The following is a 24014-nucleotide window of genomic DNA, read 5'->3' on the forward strand; positions in this document are numbered from 1 at the left end:
TGGAGCGTGGGAGATGAAGAGACATGAGGTTGCATTACTGAAGCGAAGGCAAGAAGTGGGTAAAAAGAAGAGAAAAAATAAGTTGTATTATTTTTATTTGAGTTTTTCTTTTCCTTGTTTTTCAGCCTTGTCTCACCCTATCCTCGATCATGCTCTGTGTTCGCTTATTCCCCGCCCTCCTATGCCTTCTCTCAATCTCTCACCACTTGATAAACTAAAATTCCACGGATTTTTTTTTTATGGCAACCAAACATGGGCTAAAGTTTTGCTTCTTTTTCAGGCTCAGTTTCTTTCGACGTAAAAATGGAGGTAAATTTTGTTTTACGTTCCAATGGAGCATAAATGTAAAACTCGTCATGGCTATTTAGTACCTTATATTTTTAAGCCCTGACTCTCTTTTTTGTACCTCATGTAAATTTGTCATGAAACACCTATTTTCCCATAAAAAATGTTCAGGAAAATGACCGATAAATTGTGTTTTATTTCTGAAATTATGCGTGACTCGTACTTCAGATTTATAACAAGGGTTCCTTTTGTTGTGTGTTGGTTGTGCCGGTGACTGCAAGAGAGCGCCACTGAATGCTCATAGCTAGAGAAATGTGTTCAAACTGAACTTAAAAAATCGAAAGTACGGTTGAAGAAAGCCGGTCGTGTCTTCAAACTGAACTTAAAAAATTGAAACTATGGTTGAAGAATGCCTGTCAAGTAATAATAGGAAAGAAATATGGTCGATTAGTGGAAATTTTGTTTGTATGTGAAAAAATCGGTCGAATTGGAGAAATTTTGGGTCGACTAGGTAAACTTTAGGGTTGAGTCGGTTGAATTTTGAGTCGTTTCAGGAATAATGGGCATAGTGGTGGAGATTTCAGGTCATGTCGGAAAGATGTAGATTATTCTTTTTACCAAAATATGGGGATCAAATCATGGTCTTATAATAAGAACAGGTCGTGTCCGGAAAATATCGAGTCGTGTAGTTTAAAGTCTGGCCCCAACTACTGTCAAGAAATTAGATTAAAAAATATGTGCTTTCACTGGGATTCAGTAAGTAAATAAAGATAATAATCTAACGGGAATTGCTAGCGTCCATCCTAAAAGGCTTTTCGCGGCTGGTCTGTCGCACGTCAGACCAGCCACCTTGCTCTATCTTTCTCCTCTTTGCTCTGGTGTGAGTCCTCCCTTCCCACAAGTGGGGCAGCTCTTCATTCCAAACCCTTGGCAATCAAAGCACCTGAACCATCCATTCCAAAATCTCATCTAATATTAGCAAGCTTTTCACATAAAATTTCAAACTTGTGGGAAATATCATATACCCATCTTGGAAGTGGAAGAGGAATACTTACTTCCATCGCTCAAAGATGTTCCCATTCTTTTTATTCTTTCCAGTTCCCTGAGTAGATATGAACTCGTTAGATCATGATTTGTATTAGCTATTCACATGGCCTTATTGTGATTAATTAAGTCATGATTCACAAAACAAGAGAAATCCTTGATAATCAAAATTTTCAATATTTAGAAATGTAACTGTTCACATAAAAGGTTTTTTTAAGGAAGAAAAACAATGAAAAGATTTTCTTCATGCCCATATTTGCACTCCTTGCCAATATGGAACTTTATTAACAAAATCCACACCGGGTTCCTAGATAAATTCCAGGTTGAAAAAAATTTAAATTTAATAACTAAATATTGCAAATGCCGTTGGATAAGCGCGCTTGTTGGTAGGAAAGAATCACAAAACCTTACACCCAGAACACTCTATAGCACCTTGGCCACCACATGTTTGGCACCTCTTTCCACCCTGCAAAAGTTTTCTCAATGTTACAAACAGGTGAAGATATGAATCGAATAGAAGGCAATTAGAAGGGGTCTAAGCTCCATCATAAATGAGAATTTTATTTTTATTTTTTGTAAAATTGTCCCATCAATTTGGATAAAAGTTGATCTCCTCTAAGTATTTTGTTAAAGAATACAAAATATAATGTGAGACATTTTGGTTTGCATTTTGATATTGATTATATGGCTCAAAGGGTTGTGGCCGCACATGATCAGTTGCGCGGTCGACACCACATCTGCCTGATGCTTGTTCGATCATGATCGAACGCTTGTGAAACTATCTCATACCGTAATTAGTTGGAGATCTCCCAATTGATCGATTGTCAAAGGCAGGATTATCATCCTCCTTTTATGAAATTTCAACTACAATTTTCTAAGCGCATGTTTAGTAAAAAAATTTCCTTAACACAATTTAGATGACATGATTATGGTTAATTTAGACGGATATCATTGAAACTTGGAGGTCAATCAACATAAAAAATTGAATAGGTTTTGTTCCATGAATAAATAGATAAAAAGATAAATATATAAATAAATAAACTATAGATGGAAGGTTTCAAGTGAGTGTACCAGTTGGAAAGAAAGACCGCCGGATTTCGCCGCCGCTGCGAGAATTCTCAGTGCTCTTATGGGTCGTGCTTCGCATGCTTGCGGCCATGGATGACAATCTAGAGATAAAGATAGAGGAGTTTTGAAACCAGTGCATGAAATAAGCTTAGCCATTTTTATAGCTAGGAACCAAGCAAAGAGAGCTTCATAAGCTGTCTTCAGTGAAACTATTTTATCAAGTTATATAGTTTAAGATCTTTATTGGATAACTAGAAATATGACAACCATACGTTTTGGCTTTGTTGTAGTCCCTACACATCTTGAAGTAAAACCACATATCCTAGGGGTGCAACTTTGGTCGGGCTCAGCCAGAACCCAATGGGTTCAACCCAATTTTGGCTTGGGTTTGGTTGGCATTTCCGCAGACTGGGTTGGGAAAAGCCATCCTGATTTAATTTTGGGTTGGGTTAGGGTTGAGGCCTTGACAACCCGACCCGACCAGACCTCCGTTCTCTAATTTTATCTTGATTTTCTTTTGGTTATTGTATTTTTCTGTTTGGCCCAAGGTGAACCTGGACCAACCCGATTCAACCCTACCCAATTTTGGATTAGATGGGTTGGGTTAGGGTTGAGAGGTTTAGAGGTGGGTTGGGTTAGGGTTGACCATCTTCAACCTGAGGCTCGGGTTGGGTTAGGGTTGAGGGAATGCTATCTTGGGTTGGGCTAGGGTTGAAAAATCACTTGGGCTCACTTTGTTCAAAGATCCAAATCGTTCATTTGCCGGGTCCCAACATAGATCCACCTTGCCCAAAAAATCATCTCCATAGGATGATCCTAATTCTTTCAATCAGTAGAAATATATACGTCAACCATATAGGAGGGTTAGGATCATGCCATGGAGATTATTTTTGGTTCAGAACCTATTTACACTGAGGCCAAACAAGGCATCCAGTGTAGGAATGACAGGAATTTTTAATTTTAGAAACTACTTACTGTTTGGTATGTTTAATAAGTTAGTAGGATTCTATTCAAGTCAAAGTGGGTTTTGTTAGACTATGTTTAATAAGTTGTTAGGATTCTATTTATTTAGCTTTGAAGATTGTACCCTGTATTGGCTCAATTTAACAGAGAATGGAATGAATAAAAAAGGGTCTTCACTTTCATCCTCTCACCAACCTTTTGCCCTCCAAGCAACTCAAATATTCATCTTCCCTTGTTTTTTCACACATCTCTTTTAATATTGAATCCAAGCTGTACATCCTCTCACCATCCTTGTATCTTTCCCTCATGATGAAATCCTCCTCCCTCTCTCATGCAATCCCTTCTTTTTTCCCTCTTTTTTCTCTGGGTCTCTTCAAATCAATGGGTTTGCACCACCTCCTCTGCATCTCTATTATTGCCCTCCTCGTCCTCAAACTTCTTCAATGGCAACAACCCACCTCGATCCCACAGTCTGAGCCTTCCCAGGTAATCTTCTCTCTCTCTCTCTCTCTCTCTCTCTCTCTCTCTCTCTTTTGGGTTTATGATTGATTTGATGTGTGTGGTGTAGTTTTTATATTTTGCTTATGGGTTTGTTAGGATTAGGGTTTTGGGTTCTAGTCTTGGTTTAAATCTAGGTTTCCTCTGTTCCTTTTTAATTGGCTTTCACTATGGACTTGTCCTATGTAAGACCCTATTCGTTTCATAACCGATTGTTAGCCCCAAACCGATAATTTTGAGTCCAATAATCAGTTTGAGCCTAACAATCAGAGGCCACAATCTCAAACAAACAGGGCCTAAGGAAAGGAAAGAGATTGTTACTATTTGTTACATATTTGTTTAGTTCCACTATCTATGTTCGACTGTAGGTTATCATATTTAAATGTATGAATGTAGTTTTGATATTTGTGCAAGAAATAAAGGGAATTTTTAGGCATTCAGACCCCACATTCATATTCTCTTTCTTCTGTATTTGAGAAGGATTTGAAATTACCGGATGTGATGGATACGTTTTTCATCTCCCATGGTTCGCCAACCCTCTCGTTCGACAATTCGTTGCGGGCTAGACATTTCCTTAAATCATGGCAAAAGAAGACTTTTCCGGCCAGACCCAAATCAATTCTCATAATTTCAGGGCATTGGGAGACTTCGGAGCCCACCGTCAACATTGTCGACCCGAATCCCACCATCCATGATTTCTATGGCTTCCCATGGCACATGTACAGGGTATGTTCTACATCTTTTCTTATTTTTTGGCTTTTGGGTTGTCTTATTTAAGAAAGAAGAAATATAAGGTACTGATATTGGCACTGTTTTGATAATTGCATAAAATCACCTTGTCTTTTCTTTTTTAATTGACTTTTAAGAGCATTTCTGAAATTGTAATAACATTTCACAGTCGATTGGATAATAAAAGACAATGTAGGTTGGTGCAATTATGAAAACATGGCGGTGCCAAAATAGTAGCCGAAATATAATGTCAAAATCACATTGTCTTTTCTTTTTTTTAATTGGCTTTGAGAGATTTGCTAAAATTGTAATAACCTTTGATAGTCGATTGAATAGTAAAAGACAGTGTAGGTTAGTGTAATTATCAAAACATGGCAATGCCTTTGAAATTTGGGCGGAAAAATGTTGTTCTTTAGAATACAGAGAAATGTGCATGCCTTATTATTCGGAACATAATAGAGAACATGACCTTGGATAGGAAAGAATGAGAGAATGTAGATGAATCTAACTAGTGTCAGAATTAGACTTAGTTAATTTGAGCCGGGTAGATTCTTTCAACTTCTTCTAAAATTTTTCTAAAGGATTCATTAGCCGACCCCAACTAGTTTGAGACAAAGGCTTAGTTGAGTTGAGTTGAGTTGGTAGGCTAAGAGTAGGAGATGAGAACCCCTGTAGGAGACTCATTGGGGGCATTTAGGTAGTTCCTTTGGATATTCCTATAGACAAGTAGTGCAGAGTAACGCATTAGACAATATCAATGCCAAAAGAGAATAGGCAGAGATTGTGTGGGTTAGAATCGAAGTCAAGCTAGAGTGTTGTTCTGAAAGATTGCTCTAAGAGAGTTCTTTATCTCAGAGGGACTTTCAATTTAGTCTGCTCCCCATCTGGACTTCTTTGAGAGAAGTAAAGGGCGACCTTGCAAAATCCAATTACAAGGGCGCCCTCATTGGTCCATAGCAATATGGTTCATTTATTAGGGGACTAAAAAAATAGGAATATGACGTTGACAACTGTAATCATAACTGACTTTGCTTGCTATGGACGAATGAGTGTGCCCTTGTAACTGGTTTTTTGCAAGGGTGCCATTCAGTCTATCATTCCTCAAATTTATCATTTGCCACTAAATTGTGGAAATAAAAAAAAATTCCTAAGAAAAACTTTTTCTCAAAAATTGATTTTCCTATTGTCCAAACAGGGCCTAGGGTCTCAACCCTAACCCAACTGAAAATTTAATTTCCTAGCTTTTTCGAGCCCTAACCTAACCCAACTCGAGCCGAAAATGGGTTGAACCATAGTTAGCAAAACTCCGTTTGAAAAAATTTTAATTTTTAAACACTTTTTTGGCCAACTTTCCAATTTTACCCCCACCATATTTTGTAAATGACAAAATTCTAAATTCATTTTCTTGTGTTTACGTACCGTATTAAACTCAAATTCTTGCCATCCCGTTTTTTTGCCGAATCACGTTTTGCTAACTATGGGTTGAAACCATCGCCTTCTGTTTGAGCCCAACCCATGTTGCAACCCTAAGATAGAGTGATGGAAACACTCAAACTCTTTCGACTCTAATCAATTAAAATATTTTAGGAATGGTAAAGACGTATACGAGTGTTTGGTCACCAAGTGGACAGCTTGCCTCAGCTAAATTTTCTCTTAGACGAATGATAGATGCAAGGGCCTACTTTATGTTGAAAAACACTTCCAAAGGGGGATTGACTAACGAATTGATCATTTCCACAGTTATTTTTGCATTTGGTAGGGATTTGAGCTGTCTTATTTTAAATATGTCACGACTTAGGGTTTCATCTTTATTTTCCAAACGAAATCCCGTTTTTCTATCAGCCCTCTTATTATTTTGTAGGAGGCAAGAATGAAAATGTGGTTTTAGTCTTAGGAACTGTTATCACCTACCGCCTCTCTCAACATAGAATTTGCCCTTTCTTTGAAATAATTACAAATTCATCCTTTGAAAAAATATCCCAAGTAAGAAATGATCATATATCTTCGACGAGAGAAATTATATGATGCCCAACCATGAATTACCGTCAAATCGGTACCACCCTTGATATTTGAACCAACAGCAGACCACCGTGAAGTACCGTCAAATCGGTACCACCCTTGATATTTGATCCAACAGCAGACCACTTAAAGTACCGTCAAATCGGTACCACCCTTGATATTTGATCCAACAGCAGACCACTTTTTAAGTGGTCTGCTGTTGGATCAAATATCACGGTCGGGCATCATATAAAAACTCTATCTTCAAAAGGTCAATGTATCCGTGTGCAATACTCAAATGTTGGGAGCATACTATAAATTTTTCTTCTTCGTTTTGAAAATACAAGACAGGTAATATATAGGCTACATTTGGATTGTCAGAATCAAGAATGAGAACTGGCATCCTATTCTTATTCCTCTCTAAATGGAATGGAAAATTTTTATAAATATAAATTTATTTAAAAATTATTTCAGAATTGGAGTCCTATTCGGAGGCATAGTTGGTATATGATGCTGGTTCTATTGATTATGGGAATTCAAACGCACCCTTAGGCCATGTTTGGCAACCATTATTGTTTTTTTCCCTAGAATATTAGCTTACCCAATTGTGATCGAGGGCGGGATATGGGAGAGGAAGACACCTGACAAGGAATGAGTGAGTAAAGGATAAGAAAATGATGAAAAACAAGGATAAAACATCCGTTAAAAGTATGATTTATTTTTTATCCACTTCTCACTCTCTCTTCAATTGCCCCACGCTCATCACTTGATAAGCTAATGTTCCACGAAAAAAATTCATGATTTTTTGGTAGGTAAGATGGGATTGAACCTCACCTCAAAGATGAAGAACAAAGGCTTAAACAATTGAGCAAGAGATTAAGAACAGGGATAAAATAAATTCATTATTGCCAAACATGGCCTTACTTTTCTTTTCCTTCTTAACTTTAATATTTTGTTTCTATTGACGTATATGGGTAAGGGTGTCAATTTTGGCTCGGGCTCGGAAGCGAGCTCGAGCTCGGCTCGGATCCTTAACGAGCCGAGCCGAGCCGTCTGGCCAGGCTCGTTAAGCTTAACGAGCCGAGTCCGAGCTAAGCCAGGCTCGGCTCGGCTTGGCTTGGCTCGTTAAGGCTCGTTAAGAATTTAATATATTTAAATATATATATTAATATATACACTAAAAGGGTTGTCCAGAGAGTGAAAGGGGGAAGCAAAATATGTCACTTCTTTTTTGGAACCCCATTTGTTACTTGGACCACCCCCGGTAGTGTAAAAAGAGTAGTCAAATTACACTAGATAGGGCTGTCCAGGGAAGATGAGGGGTGTGAACTTAATATAACCTGAGCTCAGTAAAGCTCATGAGCCTAGCCAAGCCTGGTTCGAACCCAAGCCGAGCTGAGCTAGAGCCTGGTTCGAACCCAAGCCGAGCTTTTGAGCTTAACGAGCCGAGCCGAGCCGAGCCTGGGCTCGTTTACACCCCTAATATGGGAGGAGGAATCTTGCATAACATCCACTCGTTTTTTAGAGATTGCAACAGTGACACACCCTCCAATTTAGGAAATGTAATCAATTCCATTCCTTTCTTAGTCTAAGATGTATTATTATACATAGAGTGTAGAGGTTGTAACTTAACACAAGAGAGTTAAAAAGTCCATGGAAGTAGGTTGCCATTTACTGCTCACATTACACTCCTTCTCCACTGCAAAAATTTTCAAACGCTACCTTTCCCGGTGATACTTTTCCCAAATAATATCTTCCTTTTCCTAAAATTCTTTGATTATTTGTTATTTACTACTCACGTCATGTTCATTGTTGACTGCAAAATTTTCAAATGCTAGCCGAAAGTAAAGAAATGGGAATCTATTTTCCTTCTTGATCAACCTACCACGAAGATATGACTACAAAGAGATGGTATTCTAGAAGATCAACCCCCTTAGGTGAGAGTGTTTCTGTCATTGCACCTCAATTTTTCAAAGCCTTTACCTTTCCTAATTAGTTTTGGAGCTTTTATTTAGGGCGATGATATTGTCACCCCCCCTGCGTACGCATTCGCCCCCCTTATTAATGCTTTTTGACGTCAAATCAAGCCAAAAGGGGAGCGAATGCGTAATTTAGGGGGGGTGACAATATCATCGCCCTTTATTTAGTGTAAACCTGTATAGTTCAGAATTTTTCAAAAGGTACTGTACGCGGTAGGATGATCTGAACCGTTCATTTAATGGGACAAGGTTGTGCCCAAAAAAAAATCATTTCCATAAGATGTTCCGTGCCCTCCGATTTATAGAAGAACTACATATTTTCAAGTGTACCAGCCGACCCAGTCTACAAATCCATTCCAACCCTCCTATCTATAGAGGTTTCCACAATAGATTGAAGGGTTGGAATAGAATTTCCATATCTCTACGTATCTATTCTAAACCTCCAATCGATTGTGGAAACCTCTATAGATTGGAGGGTTGGGATTGCCCTATGGAAATGATTTTTTGGGGCACAACCAATTTACATTGTGGCCCATCAAATGGATGTGTGAGTTTGATCCTAGCTTACCTACCCACCAAAAAAAAGAAAAAGACAAATAAACCCCTGAAATGAGGGTGTTTCTGTCATTTCACCTCAGTTTTCAAAGCCTTCTCCTTTCCTAATTATCAAAAAGAAAAAAAAGAAAAAAGGTTGTAGTTTTGGAGCTTTTATATAGTGTAAACCAGTATAGTTCAGAATTTTTCAAAAAGTACTGTCTGCGGTAGGATTATCTGAACCGTTCATTTAATGGGACACTTCATAAATAGGTTGTGCCCAAAAAATTCATTTCCATAGGATGATCCTTGCCCTCGGATTTATAGAGGAATTGCATATTTTCAAGCGTACCAGCCGACCGAGTCTACAAATCTATTCCAACCCTTGGATCTATAGAGGTTTCCATATCTCTCCGTATCTATTCCAACCCAACCCTCCAATCTATTAGGCTCCATTTGGTTGCTGGGGGTGGCTCGGAGAGAAGTCGAATATGAAGTCGAAAGGGAGGAGACAAGCATTTTGATTTGTCAAGAAGAATTACCGTGGAGAATAATGTAAGTAGTGTTTGGTTGCATCGGAAGAGAGAGAGAGAGAGCACCATGCCCTAAAAAATTTAACCAAAAGTCTTTGCTATTAGAATAATTTGGTTTAATGGTCATACGGAGGGGGCAAGGAATCCACGTCACCAGACAAGCAATCATTACATAGGAGACATCGGCGGCAATTCCCCAACAGACCTCCTAGAAACCCTTTATAGATCGGAGGGTCGGCTTCAATTTACATTATGGCCCATCAAATGGACGGTTTGGATCATCCTATGTGTGGGTTCGATCCTAACTTACCAACCAAAAAAATGAAAAAGACAAATAAACCCCTGAAATGAGGGTATTTTTGTCATTTCACCTCAGTTTAGGAACTTCCCAGGAAAGGGTATTTGAGGCATTCGGCCACCGACCCTCTCTCATATAAAAAAACATGTCCTCTTTCTCTTCGCCTGTATTTCAGAAGGTCTTAAAATTCCCTCTAATGGATACGTTTTTCATATCCCACGGATCCCCAACTCTCTCCATAGATGATTCGTTACCTGCAAGACATTTCTTGAAATCATGGGGAGACAAGATTTTTCAGGCAAAACCCAAATCGATTCTCGTAATTTCAGGGCATTGGGAGACATCTGATCCCACTGTCAATGTAGTCCAACGCAACGACACCATCTATGATTTCTATGGATTCCCAAAACCAATGTACCAGGTCTCTTCTTTAGCTTTTCTCATCAAGAATTTTCTTTAATTTTCTTTTTCTTTTGGGTTTTCTTATTTAAGAAAGAAGAATAATATTAGGTCAAAATCCGAGAATTCACTCTAGGTTTATTGGGAATTTGGGTGGAAAAATATTGATCTTTAGAATACAGAGATATATGCATGTCTTTGTTTTTGCACTTTATAATGGTCCTGTTTGAATTGCAGGAATTTTCTGGAAAAGTTTGGAAAGGAAAATTTTTTCTAAAATTTCTTACTTTTTTACACACTGAAAAAGACAACTTGAACAAAACCCTATTCAGTTTTCACTTATGAGGAGCTTTCAATTATAATAATCTCCTTCTAAATTATGATAGAACACTGTTCTATCAGAAAAGAAAATATGGAAGAAGATGATAGGAAAAAGGGAAACTCAGAGTTAATTCGAGGAAACTAAGGCCTCCAATGAGTTAATTCAAGGAAACCCAATATGCTAATTGCACTAATTGTGATTATTCCTTCCTCAAAAGCCAAATACGGCATCGACATTATATAGAAATTAGGGAAAGCAAAATATGGAAACAGAAATAAGCATAATAGAAAAAAGGAAATAAGGAAACCTATAAATAAGGAAATCATCTAAATAAGAAAATTTATTTCTAGCAAATTATCCATAATCATATCATTTCCCTATAAATTGCAGAAAGGAAATTTTTTTCCGTCAGAAATGTTTTTCTTGCAATCCAAACAAGGCCAACTTCCCCCACCCCCCCACTAAAAATCCTTCCTTTTGATCTATACAATATCTGGTTTGATCGATTTGATAACACTGTATCGGTCTGGGGCTTGCCTTTCTATTATACCTAGAAATCACAGCTATTTTTTATTTTTTTAAGGAGATTTTAAATATTTGCATGTATTTAAATATTTTTATAATATGGTATATAATAATGTATTGATTACTTGAGTATAAGTGTTTTCTTCTTGTCATATATCAATAAAATTTAAATTTATAAGATCTTTAATTACTATAAAGAAAGAAAGAAAAATCAAAGAAAGGTAATCTAGGGTCATACATGCCATGTGTATATAATTTAATCCGTTAAAAACTTCGGCCCGGTTCTTTTTGGTTTTTGAGTATTGATTTTGAGTCCAATACTGATGATTGGACTAAAAAATTGCGTTTAATTTTAAGTCTATAAGTCAGTTTTTAACTCAGAATCAATTCTCAAAATCTAAAACGAACATGCCTTAGTCATAAAGGCACATATATTTTTTATAAATCATGTTCGATAGGATTCTATTAAAGCAATATTATTTGCAAAATAAACATTAAACCCTCTATGGAAGGTAATAACTATATAATTTATAAAATCATTATTTGCAAATAGTTATATTTAACTTCAAAACTAATTAAAAATATGATTATTTGCAAATAATTATTAGGAGTATCCAAAGGGGCCCTTTTTTTTAATGATATGCAAAGAAGCCCTTTAATATGTTCTTAATCCAAATAGAGCCAGTCTATATCTAAGCTGACTTAACATAACATTTTTCAGCTCAAGTATCCTGCTCCGGGTGCACCTGAATTGGCGAAGAGGGTGAAGGACTTGTTGAAAGGAGCTGGTTTCAAGCGCGTAAATGAAGATAAGGCTCGTGGGCTTGATCACGGTGCGTGGGTCCCGCTCATGCTCATGTATCCAGACGCCGACATCCCTGTTTGTCAACTTTCTGTTCAGACAAACAAGGACGGATTGTACCACTACAACATGGGGAAGGCATTGGCTCCACTTAAGGAGGAAGGGGTTCTTATAATTGGATCAGGCAGTGCCACACATAACTTGGGGGCCATTAGAGGTGAGAGAGGCCCCACAACTCCATGGGCTCTGGAGTTCGATACATGGCTCAAGGAATCACTCCTCAATGGAAGGTACACATTTAAGGCATTTCCGGCAACTCTGGTCTACATCTCCTAATATATCCCTACCGAGGAATGCTCGAGTAGGACTCGACAATGTCAATATTGAAAAAGGACTCGACATGGGGTCCTACCTTTGGTTGATCCAAATGGTCCATTTTCATAGGCCCTACTTGGGGTCACTTATGGCTCAAAAATGTCAAAGTTGGTCAGAAGAGATCAAAGTAAGGCCTATCAAATGAATGGTTTAGATCAATGAAAGGTGAGAGCAAGGCCTATTAAACACATGGATCTTTATTTAGAGCATGTGAGAGCATGGTAAACCGAAACAAAACTCCACCTTGGAGAAATGCAATCCAACACATGACATTTAAAAGTGGTGAAGCAATACTTTGCGACGTTTTAGTTCTAGCAGAATTAAAAAGGAACTTATGAACTGTCCCATGAGAGCTTTGCTTACAAGAGCTATAAGAACCAACAGCCGGATATTGCCCCAAACCAGTAGTAGAGGGCCGATACTTCTTAGTTGTAATAACCAACAAAATCCTCTTTTCGCAGTGTGTGATTCTTAGTTGATCGTGAATCCTAACAATCGGACACTGCCCCGACCCAGTAGTAGAGGGCAGAATTTTATTGGCTGTTTGCTCATTGTATTTGCACAGTGGCCACTTTGGATAATTCGAGTCTTCATCAGCTTCACTCTGATTACATGTTTTTCCTCTTCATATCCTTTTTTTTTCTGTTTCAACATAGTTTTCTCCACTGTTCACCAAATAGTGCTGGTATTCTTTTTTACATCAAAATCATTGATCCGCTCTATTTTAATCGTCTTCTCTCTCTTGCAACATAATAATAATTACAGATACGAAGACGTGAATCATTACGAAGAGAAGGCACCAAGCGCAAAAATGGCTCACCCCTGGCCTGATCATTTCTACCCTTTGCATGTAGCTCTTGGGGCCGCTGGTGAAACGGCGAAAGCCAAACTTGTTCATCATAGTTGGAGCCATGGTGTACTATCTTATGCTTCTTATCGTTTCGCTGCTTCCCATTGATGATTTCCAGTGTTATAAAAACTTATGCTGTAAAGTGTGTTTACTTTCATGAGAATGTATCTTTTATTACTGCTGCTGTTTTGTTGTTGCTGTTGTTTTCATTTTATGAAGGATCTTGTGTAATTTGTCGCCTGTTTATTTGGTCTTGAACTTTATGATCTATGTTTATTTGGTTTTGAACTTTATGATCTACTTTTACTACAAATATGACATGGGGAAACTCCAATGCATAAAGAGTCCAAGATTGCAGTGCCAAGTAGTTAACCGTCTGCACAAGGTTTCTTTTATAAGAAAGTTGGAGTTGCTACCTTGTTCCTTTTACACAGGCTTGGGAGCTGTGAAGTCACACTAACTTCTGGTTGGTTTCAGCACAAGTAAAAGAGAAAGTCCAAGTCACTTTGCAGGGGTGCTTGGGAGTAAAGTCAGACAACTTACATGAACATATATCCATCTGCTTTCTAAAAACTGTGAGGTTTATGGAACGCATAGATATAACTAAGTGATCATGCACTCTACCCAGATGTAACAAAAATTATCACCTATTTTTCTTGTGAGTAGTTGTATCCAAAAAGACAGTTGACTAATGTTATGAATCACAAGCTGAAATTTCATTAAAAATTCTCTCAGGTCAGGCTGCTTTCTAGAATCCATTGGCACTGGGGAGCCAACAACCAGTGATAGTTTGTTCTCCTCTCTTATTTTGTCATATTGAAATTTTCTCTCAAAATTCACATGCATACTCATTACTCTAATTATCAATGCAGCTGAACATTTTTTGAATGCAAAGAGAGTGACTGCTGCAAGTCCAACAGCGTCTGTGTATGGCCTCTCTGTCTAGGAAATGTTAAATAAGACCTCCCTTGAGACTTTGAGATCGATTTGCACCTCAATCAGTTCATGTTATGGTCTAGTTCAGTAGGAGGTATGTAATCTTTATAATATTACCCCAGTCATCTCAGTATCTCCTTATCCAATTAGATCAATCAATTCATGTGGATTTAAAACAAAGTTTAGGGTACTACAGTAATGAGCTTGTGATGAAGAGTAGATGCTGAGGCACTTGGGCACAGTCATTACGGCTGAAGGTATTCATACTCTCAAGGTATCGAGAATCAGTCTCGAAGGTCAAAAGTAGTCACTTTGGTGGTGGTTTTCACAATGAGTTGAGCATGTGAGATGCTCTTGGAGGGTTTTTCTATGTGCACCCAGGGTGTTTAGGACTTTAGTTCAGTATATGAGCTAGTTGTACTGGTATGGGACAACGTGGTGAGCTCATGTGCTTCTTGCCCATTCAAGGTACTAGCCTGTTTAGTTCAATATGTGAGCTAGTTGTGGGTGTATGGGGCAACGCGGTGAGCACAAGTGCTCCTTGCCAATTTGAGATAGTAATGCAAGAGAAGATTGAAAGGACTATTCAATTTGATTGATGTAAGACTTTGATAGCTAGTAGTGTGAGAGCTCTGATGGATCCAGAGAAGAGTGATGTGTGGCGAAGGCCCTCAAAGACTCTATCGGCCCGCAGATACCCATGAAGACTATTAGGAATTGTTGGTGTGTCAAAGCACGTAGGTGGCTGAAGGATGCAAGGCTAAGCGTGGGAGATGAGAATCCCCATTGGAGACTCATCGGCGCCATTGAGGTAGTTACTTTGACCTTTCCTAGGAACAAGCAGTGCGGAATAGTGTATTAGGCAATCAATGCCAAAGGAGAATGAGCGGAGATTGTGTGGGTTAGAATCGAAATCGAGCAAGAGTGTTGTTTCTATAGATAGCTTTAAAATTAGAGAAGTTAAAGGATTGCTTGAAAGAGTTCAAGTCGAGTTTCTCTACCATTTAACTTTGGTGGTGTCAAGAGGAAACCATTGTTTGGGCAGGTTGAACCGAGGTGAGGCCTGATGGAGGAACTAGTATGGATGTGAAGTCAAAGGACAAGAAGGTATCATACTAAAGATTTGGTTTATAACTCTAAGGTGAGATAAAGAGAAGATGACAATCATTTCAAAAAACAGAAGAGAAGATGGCAATTTACTAAGTTTCGTAGAAGTGTGGTGTCGAATGGACACAATTAGTTGGGACGGCCCATGTTGTTAGTGCCTAAACTCCAGAGGATATGTTCTCAACGAGGCTGAGTCGTTTGCTATAGTAGAGCTGAGTGATGAAGATTTAGTCTTCACAAGGGAATCAGTGCTTTCAGGTGAGGTGCCAACAGAAAACCTGTTGGCTTCCCATGACAGGCTAGCGCACGGGTGTGTCGTAGTTCCATGGAGAGCCATGTTAAGCCCAAGGATGGGTAAATATCACAGCTACTTAGTTGGAGGGGGCATTGAAGGCACTTGGTCTGGTCCCAAATGGGCATAGGTGGTTGCCTCAACTCTTTAGGCTTAGCAGGTTTTAGACAGTAACTTTGGTGGTTGACTGAAGAGTCATGTGTGAACCTGGTATGTGCATGAGGCACGGTGGGAAACCATGTCGTGGCTAAGAGGCACATTAAAAAAGCTTTACTTATGCGCAGTGTATGAGTTATCCAGATAAATGATTTAGCTTCCTTTGTGAACAATGGGAGAGCCAAGGACAATGTTAACTTGGTTGGGTTTCAGACTTTAGTGTGTGTAGAGATCACAATGTCAAGGCTATATTGTGGCAAGCCTCCTGTTGCTTTTAGATGTTATGTGGGACCTTCGGTCCAACAAAATGATTTATTGAGTTTATGCCTCGGATAGTCGGCTTGTGAAACTTGTAGATTTGTATGTGGCATTACATGTCAAGCACATGAACGGATTTGCAAATGGCTTAATTGAGAGTTTTGTATTCATATTAGTCGTGATGCAAGTAGATTGCAAGTAGTGGGCTTAACATCAGGGCACGATAGAGATGAGTTAGTAGTATGGGAGTGCTCGAGGGATTCAGCGTGAACATATAAAAGCACAAGAGGTATCATGCGTGCAGGGTCTTTAGGGTCTTACACTGGAGTAGGCTAGCCTTAGCATACAATAGTGTCGCACTTGGTCCAACAGCCCTTTGTGGCTTATTTTTGGTTTGTGTTACTAAAACATGCGGCTGCATCACCTTTTCCCACCCTTCCTAGTCCACTCTCACCCCTTGATAAAATAGGTGTGTTTGGCGATGATTCTGATTCTGTTTCTTGATTTTGATTTTGAATGAAAAAGGGGGCAAGACCGAGAAAGTCACCCCACGCAGATACAGAGGAACAAAAACAAGAAAGGAAAGAGGAAAAAATAATAGAGAATCAGTAGTGATAATAATCTTGGCTGTAGAAATTGATTATTTTCTTCAAGTGATAAGAGAATCAGTAGTGATGCATGCATTATAAGAACAATATAATAAATGAAGTCAGACTAACCAAGTACTGAAAATAATCAAGAGTAGTGCATGCAAGAGTTTTAAAGCTCTCGTTTTTTTCTTGATTTAGTTTTACCTACAGCTTAAATGGAAGATCCTGTAGTGTTCCTTCTCATTTTAAATCTCTCGTTTGATCTGCATGTTGGAATTAGCCACGGGTGCCTGATGCTCATTACCTGTTTGATGTCTGGACAAACTCCTTGTAGTTGTCGTTGATGCATGCAAGAGTCGAATTAAAATGCCCTTTAATAGCAATTTCAGCTATTACAGAAGATCCGTGACAATTGGTAATTGGATCGGTTGGATATGGTTTGCATTACATACATTTTCTTAAGCTTGTGGAATGTCTGCTCACTTACCGAAGCGTATTATCAACTGCTAGTTTGGAGAAGAAAAAAAAGCAGCTAGATTGGGTTATTACGATGCAGACCTTTTTGCAACCCGTGGCATGTTGGCTGGTGTTGTGGGTTTGCTCCTCATAGACCCGAGTTTGAGTCCCCTCCGAGTTACCCGATGCACGTGTTTTACAGGCGATTGCATGCATCCATAGGGATTAGTCCCGTCCTAAAATGGGGTGGGGATACCCTATGTCATAAAAAAAATTGAGTTTGGTTGCCTATTGTTTGCTTATAGGTTATCTCACAGACAGAGTTGCAACTTCCCCTCCAATAGCAGCTCGATCCAAGCTTAAATTTGAATGAAATTCTGTTTCTAAACTTCCTGTACAGTTGCTAAATTGTCATGTTAATTTGCTGGTCGTGATACTCACTTATTAATCCTAAATCTGCCTTGGGAATTGTCACTGTCACTATTAGAAAAGGTGTAGAAATTCATCTCCAAGGGGCAACTTTCATTCCCTTTTGATCCCATAAGTCCCATTAGCTGCCCGATGCCAATGTATCTGAGTCTGACCTCATCAGCAGATACTATGCCACTATGCCTTCTTGCCTCTTAAGTGTTAAGGGTTAAACCTTGATGTAGAAATCAGCTTCAATTTTATTCACATCGCAATCAGGATCTTGTCTAGTCTAAACTAAACAGAAGTGAATGGAGCAAGAATCAAAACAACTGTTGAATGTTACAACCTATTTTGGGGGAACAACCTATTTTTGGAAATGATTCGTGAACTCAATGTAAATAGGTTATTCCCCAAAAATCATTTCCATAGGATGATCATAGCCCTCCGATCTATAGCGGTTTCCATAATATGCAGCTCCTCCCCTCCGATCTAAAGTGGTTTCCATAATATGCAGCTCCTCTATAGATAGGAGGGTTGGGATCATCCTATAGAAATGATTTTTTAGGCACAACCTATTTACTAGTGGCGCGTCACATGGACGGTTTGGATCATCCTATAGTGTGCTCTTACGGGACTTTTTGAAAAATACGGGACTATAAGGGCTTACACCATATAAAATCTCGATTACTTGGAATGGAGATTTTATACAAAAGAGGTATATGCACAAATCCTTTGCCTCCTCCCTATCAAAACCGTCCAAGTCCTTTCCTTTACCTATTGGAAGTTAGGTTCTTTTAACAACAAATCCCTACCAAATCTAATGGGTTGCTATTTGGTAAAGAGGATTTGATTTAGAATAGGAAACTTGGTATCTATCTATTATAATAAAGTAATAACACACTTAAACTCGATCTCTTCCTCAATGTAAATTTTTCCTAAAGCATCTCTCTCAGTTGAGTTTCCTAACATCAACAACTTTGTAGAAATTAAAAAGTACACCCAAGAGTCCTAAACAAAACTCATCTCTCTCTCTCTCTCTCTCTCTCTCTCTCTCTCTCGTGCGTTTTATGATTGATTTGGCGTGTGGGGTGTAGTTTTGATATTTTGTTTCTGTGTTTGTTAGGATTGAGGCTTCTTTGTTTGGAAATTAGGATTAATGAGGAGGGACTGAGGTTGGCCTTGAGGCTGGGTTCAGTCATCCTATGGTAATATTAATTAAAAAGAACAGAACATGGAATTCATATTTCCACGCCCCTAGCTATTAGAGCTATTAGTCCATTATGGACCAAGTTACTCAGAGCCAAGTTCTGTTGAATTCTTGTATAGATTGGAGGGATAGAATCATTCTATGGTAATGAGTTTTGTGGCACAACATATTTACGTTGTAGCCCATCAAATATATGGTTTGGATAATCTTAGAGTGGGTCGTACAGTACTTTAAAAAAAAACACTGGACTACTTGGGACACCCTGCAGCAGTGAATCAATGACTGCAGAGTGGGGTGATGTACTTCATGTCAGAAAGATTCAATGGGGCTGATTGCCACATACACTGCTGTTGGGTGTCCCTAGTAAATTTGAATTGCCATGTTTTGACAATTGCACCAACTTACATTGTCTTTTCTTATTCCATCGGCTGTCAAAGGTTATCACACATAGTCGATAGTCGAACGTCGAATCTAAGAAATAGCCTTATCCCATTTAGCAATTTTTTCTTTTTTATGGCTTTTTATTACCTTGAAATAGCAAGACTATTTGTTCGGTTCTACTCATGGTTTTAAATTTCGATTTCGGTGGAGACCGACACCGAAACCACTAAAAACCGAAATGGTCATTTATTTCGGCCGAAATTTCGGTTTTTCCGAAATTTGACCCATAAAATCTGTTTTAAAAAAAATTAATTTACATTTAACCGAAATTTAATATTGAATAAAATAATAATTTCGATTTTTGTACCAGATTTCGGCTGAAATTTTGAAATTTCGAAATTTCAGGGTCCGAAACCGGTACCGAAACTGAAATTTTAAACCTTGGTTCTACTCTAGGCTTCACTCTCACTCTTCCCAAAAAGCTCTCAAAAGCCAACTAACAATTATTAATACATGGCAGTGCCAATATCAATAGCCTCATAAAATGGGGAAAAAAAGATAAAAAGAGATGCAGTTTGGAGAAATTGTGCAAACCCGTGTTTTTCTAAAAGTATGGTACCACCCACTCCATAAGATGAGCTTTAAAAGTATAAAAGATTATTAACACTCCCATTAGCCCAGTGTCAAAGTATAAAAGATTTATAGTAATGCTAGAGAAACCGAGAGTACCACCGAAAAGGGGACCGAACAAATGAATTCTTGCCACAATATCCCGCACTTTGAATTTGTTATTGTAGCAGACGTAATTCCATTGGTCTAATTAGGGACCCCCTGATGCATCTTTACTCTATTCACTATTAAAAAATGCCGAGGTAATACTCAATCAGTCCTTAGATTTGTTTGACTTCACAAGCAATGCATTTATCAAATTCAAAGTAGATACGACCACAGAAACACTCTATGATGTGATCGATTTTTCATAAGGATATTGAATAGTTACAGGCGCAGGAAAGGCCCAAAGGCAATCCCAGGGAACCATGAAGCTTCATAGGGTCTTTCTGTCCAGGTGCAAGTAGTCCAAAAAATCTTCGTTATATGTGGGCTTTTCCCGAGTTTCATTGCTAAGTAGAATTATGGTTATTTCGACCGATCTGTGCTAGCCCTTAGAGATCTTTTTGCGCTCACATGGCACATTCTCATTGCAGGTCCCCTTGCTCGGTGGTATTCACGGTCTCAATATCATTTTCCAAAGATTTAATAACACCGTCACCGATAGCTTAAGCTTTTGAAGTAATTGGTTGTTTCACATGATCCAAACTGTCCATTTACAGGGCTATAACATAAATAGGTTGTATGGCCACCCACCATATAATGTAAGGGTGTTTTTAAGGGTATTTTTAGGCATTCATCCCCATATTCATATTCTCTTTTCCATATAAATAATCGGTTCTCCTGTTCGTCTGTATTTCTGACAGATTTGAAATTCCCTCTCATGGATTCGTTTTTCATATCCCATGGCCTACCATGTATGTTCTTTCACAAATCATTGCCAGCGAGAAATTTCTTTAAATCATGGCAAAACCAGACTTTTCCGGCGAGACCCAAATCAATTCTCATAATTTCAGGGGATTGGGAGACGTCTGAGCCCACAGTAAACATCGACGCGGCCATCGTCAACCTAGTCAACCTTGTCCATGCATGAAAAAAGGTCTGTTCTACATCTTTTCTTGTCACGAAATTACTTTAATTTTCTTTTTCTTTTTCTCTTTTGAGTTTTCTTAGTTTTTATGGAAATTTGGGTGGAAAAACATTGATCTTGAGAATACCGAGCTATATAACAAGTACGTACAAGGAAAACCTTTCTACTTCACAGTCCAAACCTTTTGGTCTAAAAGAAAGAAAAAAATAAATAAATTAAAGAAAGGTAATCTTGGGCCATGCATTTAACTTGTATATAATCAAATCCATTGAAATTTAGTCCCTGTACGTTTTGGATTTTGAGAATTGAATTTGAGTTCAAAGCTGATTATTGGACTCAAAATCAATTATCAAAAGCCAAAATACAGGGCCGTCATAAACGTAAATATATTTTTTTATGAATAATGTTTGCACATAGTGCATGCGTTTTTTTTAAATAAGATTATATAAAAGCAAGATTATTTTAAACATTGAAATTAATTCCTCTTTAGAAGCCAATAACTAAATAATTTATAAAACCATTATAATCATTCTTTGCAAATAGTTATATTTCTAGCTTCAAAACAAATTAAATATGATTATGTGCAAATAATTAGTAGAGCTAGGTAGCCAAAGGGGCCCTTAAACTATAGGCTTGATACAAATAGAGGCAGTCTATATCTAAACTGACTTAACCTCTTCGTTTTTTTTTTCCTTTTGAATGCCTAAGCTGACTTAACCTGTTATCATTTTTCAGCGGCACGAGTATCATCCTCTGGGTGCACCAGAATTGGCGAAGAGGGTGAAGGAGTTGTTGAAAGGAGCTGGTTTCAAGCTTGTATATGAAGACAAGGCTCGCGAGCTTGATCATGGTGCATGGATCCTACTCATGCTCATGTATCCGGATACCGACATTCCTGTGTGTCAGCTTTCTATGCAGCGAAACAAGGATGGATCATACCACTACAACATAGGTAAGGCATTGGCTCCACTTAAGGGGGAAGGGGTTCTTATAATTGGATCAGGCGGTGCCACAAATAACTTGGAGGCCATTAGTGGAGGAGCAGCCCCACTCCTCCATGGGCTCGTGAGTTTGATACATGGCTCAAGGAATCACTCCTCAATGGAAGGTACACACAATACTCACCAACCTGTGCTTGCAGTCTTTTTATTTTTTTGGATAAGTAAGCTGGGGTTTGGCAGGTACCCCTACCGGTTTATTAGAATATGAAAGATACTACAATCAGCATACAAAACACTAACCCTATCACAAGAATAAGGATACAAACCAAGAGAACAAAGAAAAGGCCTATCCTTTGAAGCAATATCTAAGGAAAAGTGAAAACACAAAGTATCTCAAGAATCACATTAACCCCTAATGCTAAAGACATCTATCATCCTCTGACTCAACTTATGCATGCATTCTTTATCATGTTCGGGGACACATTCTAGCATTTCTCGCATTATTGTCCGCATTCCCTACCGAGAAATGCTCGAGTAGGACTCGACATGGGGTCCTACCTTTGATTGATCCAGATCTTCCATTTCATAGCCCTTACTTGGGATCCCTTATGGCTCAAAAATGTGAAATGGACTCTGATTACGTGTTTTTCCTTCTTCTTTTTTCGAAAATTGACAATTTTATTGATACTATGGAAATTACATTGGGGATCAGAAGTCCCAGCCTACAATACATAGAATCAATTAAGGATGGCAAGGAGCATACTCCTAGACCAGCTAAAACCAAAGAAGAAAATCTACTAATTCATCCGCTAGTGTGAGGACCACGCTTCCATGCGCTGCCATCATGTCGAGTAACTATTCTACTTCCCTGTCAAAATCTTCACCTAATATCACAGTCTAGAATGTCCTCACCACTCCCCCATTATTCCAAGGTACTACCCCAAGGCATCAATTGAATCGAATCCAATAAAAATGTCATATTGGGGAGCCTCTCATGGAAGGCTTTCCTCAAAATAGACTTGTCATCACCATTTAGATAGTCATGTAGTTTGGTCTTCTAGACAAGCCATCAAAACCGAAAGAGATTCATCAATGCTATGTTGGATCTGGGACTCTAGCAGATATACAACCCCGGAAATCGGGATTACGTGTTTTTCCTCTTTTTTTCCTTTTTTTTTTTTCTGTTTCAAAATGGTTTGCCTCTTTTTCACCAAACAGTGATGGTATTTTTTTTTACATCATAATCCATGTACCTCTGTGTTCTAATTTTTTTTGCATCATTTGTTTTTATGGAAATTTGGGTGGAAAAACATTGATCTTGAGAATACCGAGAGATGTGCATGTCTTTTTTACACTCCTTTTTTCGGGGGATCAATTTTTTTATTTTTTTTAATTTCTTCTTCACTTACAAGTCTTTCTTTTGATGTATACAATATCCGGTATGATCGATTTGGAGCGTGCATTTCTAATCGAGATTTTATATAGTGTAAGCTCATATAGTCCAGTATTTTTAAAAAAAGTACTGTATGAACCAAACCAAACCATCCATTTGATGGGCTACAACATAGATAGGTTGTGCCCGAAAGATCATTTCCATAGGATGATCCGGGGCTTGGATGATCCTATGGAAATGATTTTTTGGGCACAATCTATTTACTTTGTGGCCCATGAGATAGACAGTCTGTAAACCAGTACCTTAACTGGACTATAGGAGCTAACACCATCACTAGAAAAAATATGTGCTTACACCATATTAATAGTTTAAAAATGTGTAAATCTATAATTTTTTAAATGCATATATTCTGCACATGGCAGGAAATCTCTGAAAAATAAGATAACTTAGCTATATAACAAGTACAAGGAAAACCTTTCTACTTCACAGTCCAAACTTTTTGCTCTAAAGAAAAAAAATAAAAAAAGAAAAATTAAAGAAAGGTAATCTTGGGCCATACATTTAACTTGTATATAATCAAATCCATTGAAACTTAGTCCCTGTACGTTTTGGATTTTGAGAATTGAATTTGAGTTCAAAGCTGACTATTGGACTCAAAATCAATTCTCAAAAGCCAAAATGAACGGGGCCGTCGTAAACGTAAATATATTTTTTATGATTAATGTTTGCACATAGTGCATGCGCTTTTTTTTAATAAGATTATATAAAAGCAAGATTATTTGCAACATTGACATTAATTCCTCTTTAGAAGCCAATCCTATCCTATCCTATATATATATAAGTAAAGCTGAATCCTCTAAGCCGTGGTGGTGCCGCGTGGCACCCCCTCTGCGCCCGTTTTAAATTACGTTAATTACTTTACAAATCTCCATAGATTTTTCTCCATAAATTACGTTATAAATCTACCCTGATGTAATAAAAACTT

General features: G+C 38.1%; 2 protein-coding genes and 1 pseudogene across 4 annotated transcripts; 2 read left to right on the forward strand and 1 right to left on the reverse strand.

Annotated features, from left to right (window-relative positions):
- Positions 1-948: 948 nt before the first annotated feature.
- LOC143857720 (SSUH2-like protein) lies at positions 949-2615 on the reverse strand. Its single transcript, XM_077368176.1, has 4 exons — positions 2401-2615; positions 1736-1795; positions 1341-1387; positions 949-1228 (listed from the first exon to the last, which is right to left on the reverse strand). Exons 1-4 carry the CDS (start codon positions 2551-2553, stop codon positions 1141-1143), a joined length of 348 nt encoding a protein of 115 aa, XP_077224291.1. The 5' UTR covers positions 2554-2615; the 3' UTR covers positions 949-1140.
- Positions 2616-3556: 941 nt separating this feature from the next.
- Positions 3557-13495, forward strand: LOC143857888 (extradiol ring-cleavage dioxygenase-like). 3 transcript variants are annotated; one of them, XM_077368418.1, is made up of 4 exons: positions 3557-3846; positions 4336-4584; positions 11897-12267; positions 13118-13495. In XM_077368418.1, exons 1-4 carry the CDS (start codon positions 3667-3669, stop codon positions 13308-13310), a joined length of 993 nt encoding a protein of 330 aa, XP_077224533.1. In that variant the 5' UTR covers positions 3557-3666; the 3' UTR covers positions 13311-13495. The 3 variants fall into 3 exon arrangements, with proteins under 3 accessions (XP_077224533.1, XP_077224534.1, XP_077224535.1); XM_077368419.1 differs by having other exon boundaries at positions 3558-3846; positions 4339-4584; XM_077368420.1 differs by lacking the exons at positions 3557-3846; positions 4336-4584 and adding an exon at positions 10060-10350.
- A 6993-nt stretch (positions 13496-20488) lies between these two features.
- LOC143857677 (4,5-DOPA dioxygenase extradiol-like) lies at positions 20489-22174 on the forward strand (annotated as a pseudogene).
- Positions 22175-24014: the final 1840 nt, after the last annotated feature.

The sequence above is a fragment of the Tasmannia lanceolata genome, unplaced genomic scaffold, assembly GCF_043159265.1.
Source record: "Tasmannia lanceolata isolate RefF3 unplaced genomic scaffold, GAP_Taslan_0.1 ptg000025l, whole genome shotgun sequence".
Lineage (NCBI taxonomy): Eukaryota > Viridiplantae > Streptophyta > Magnoliopsida > Canellales > Winteraceae > Tasmannia > Tasmannia lanceolata.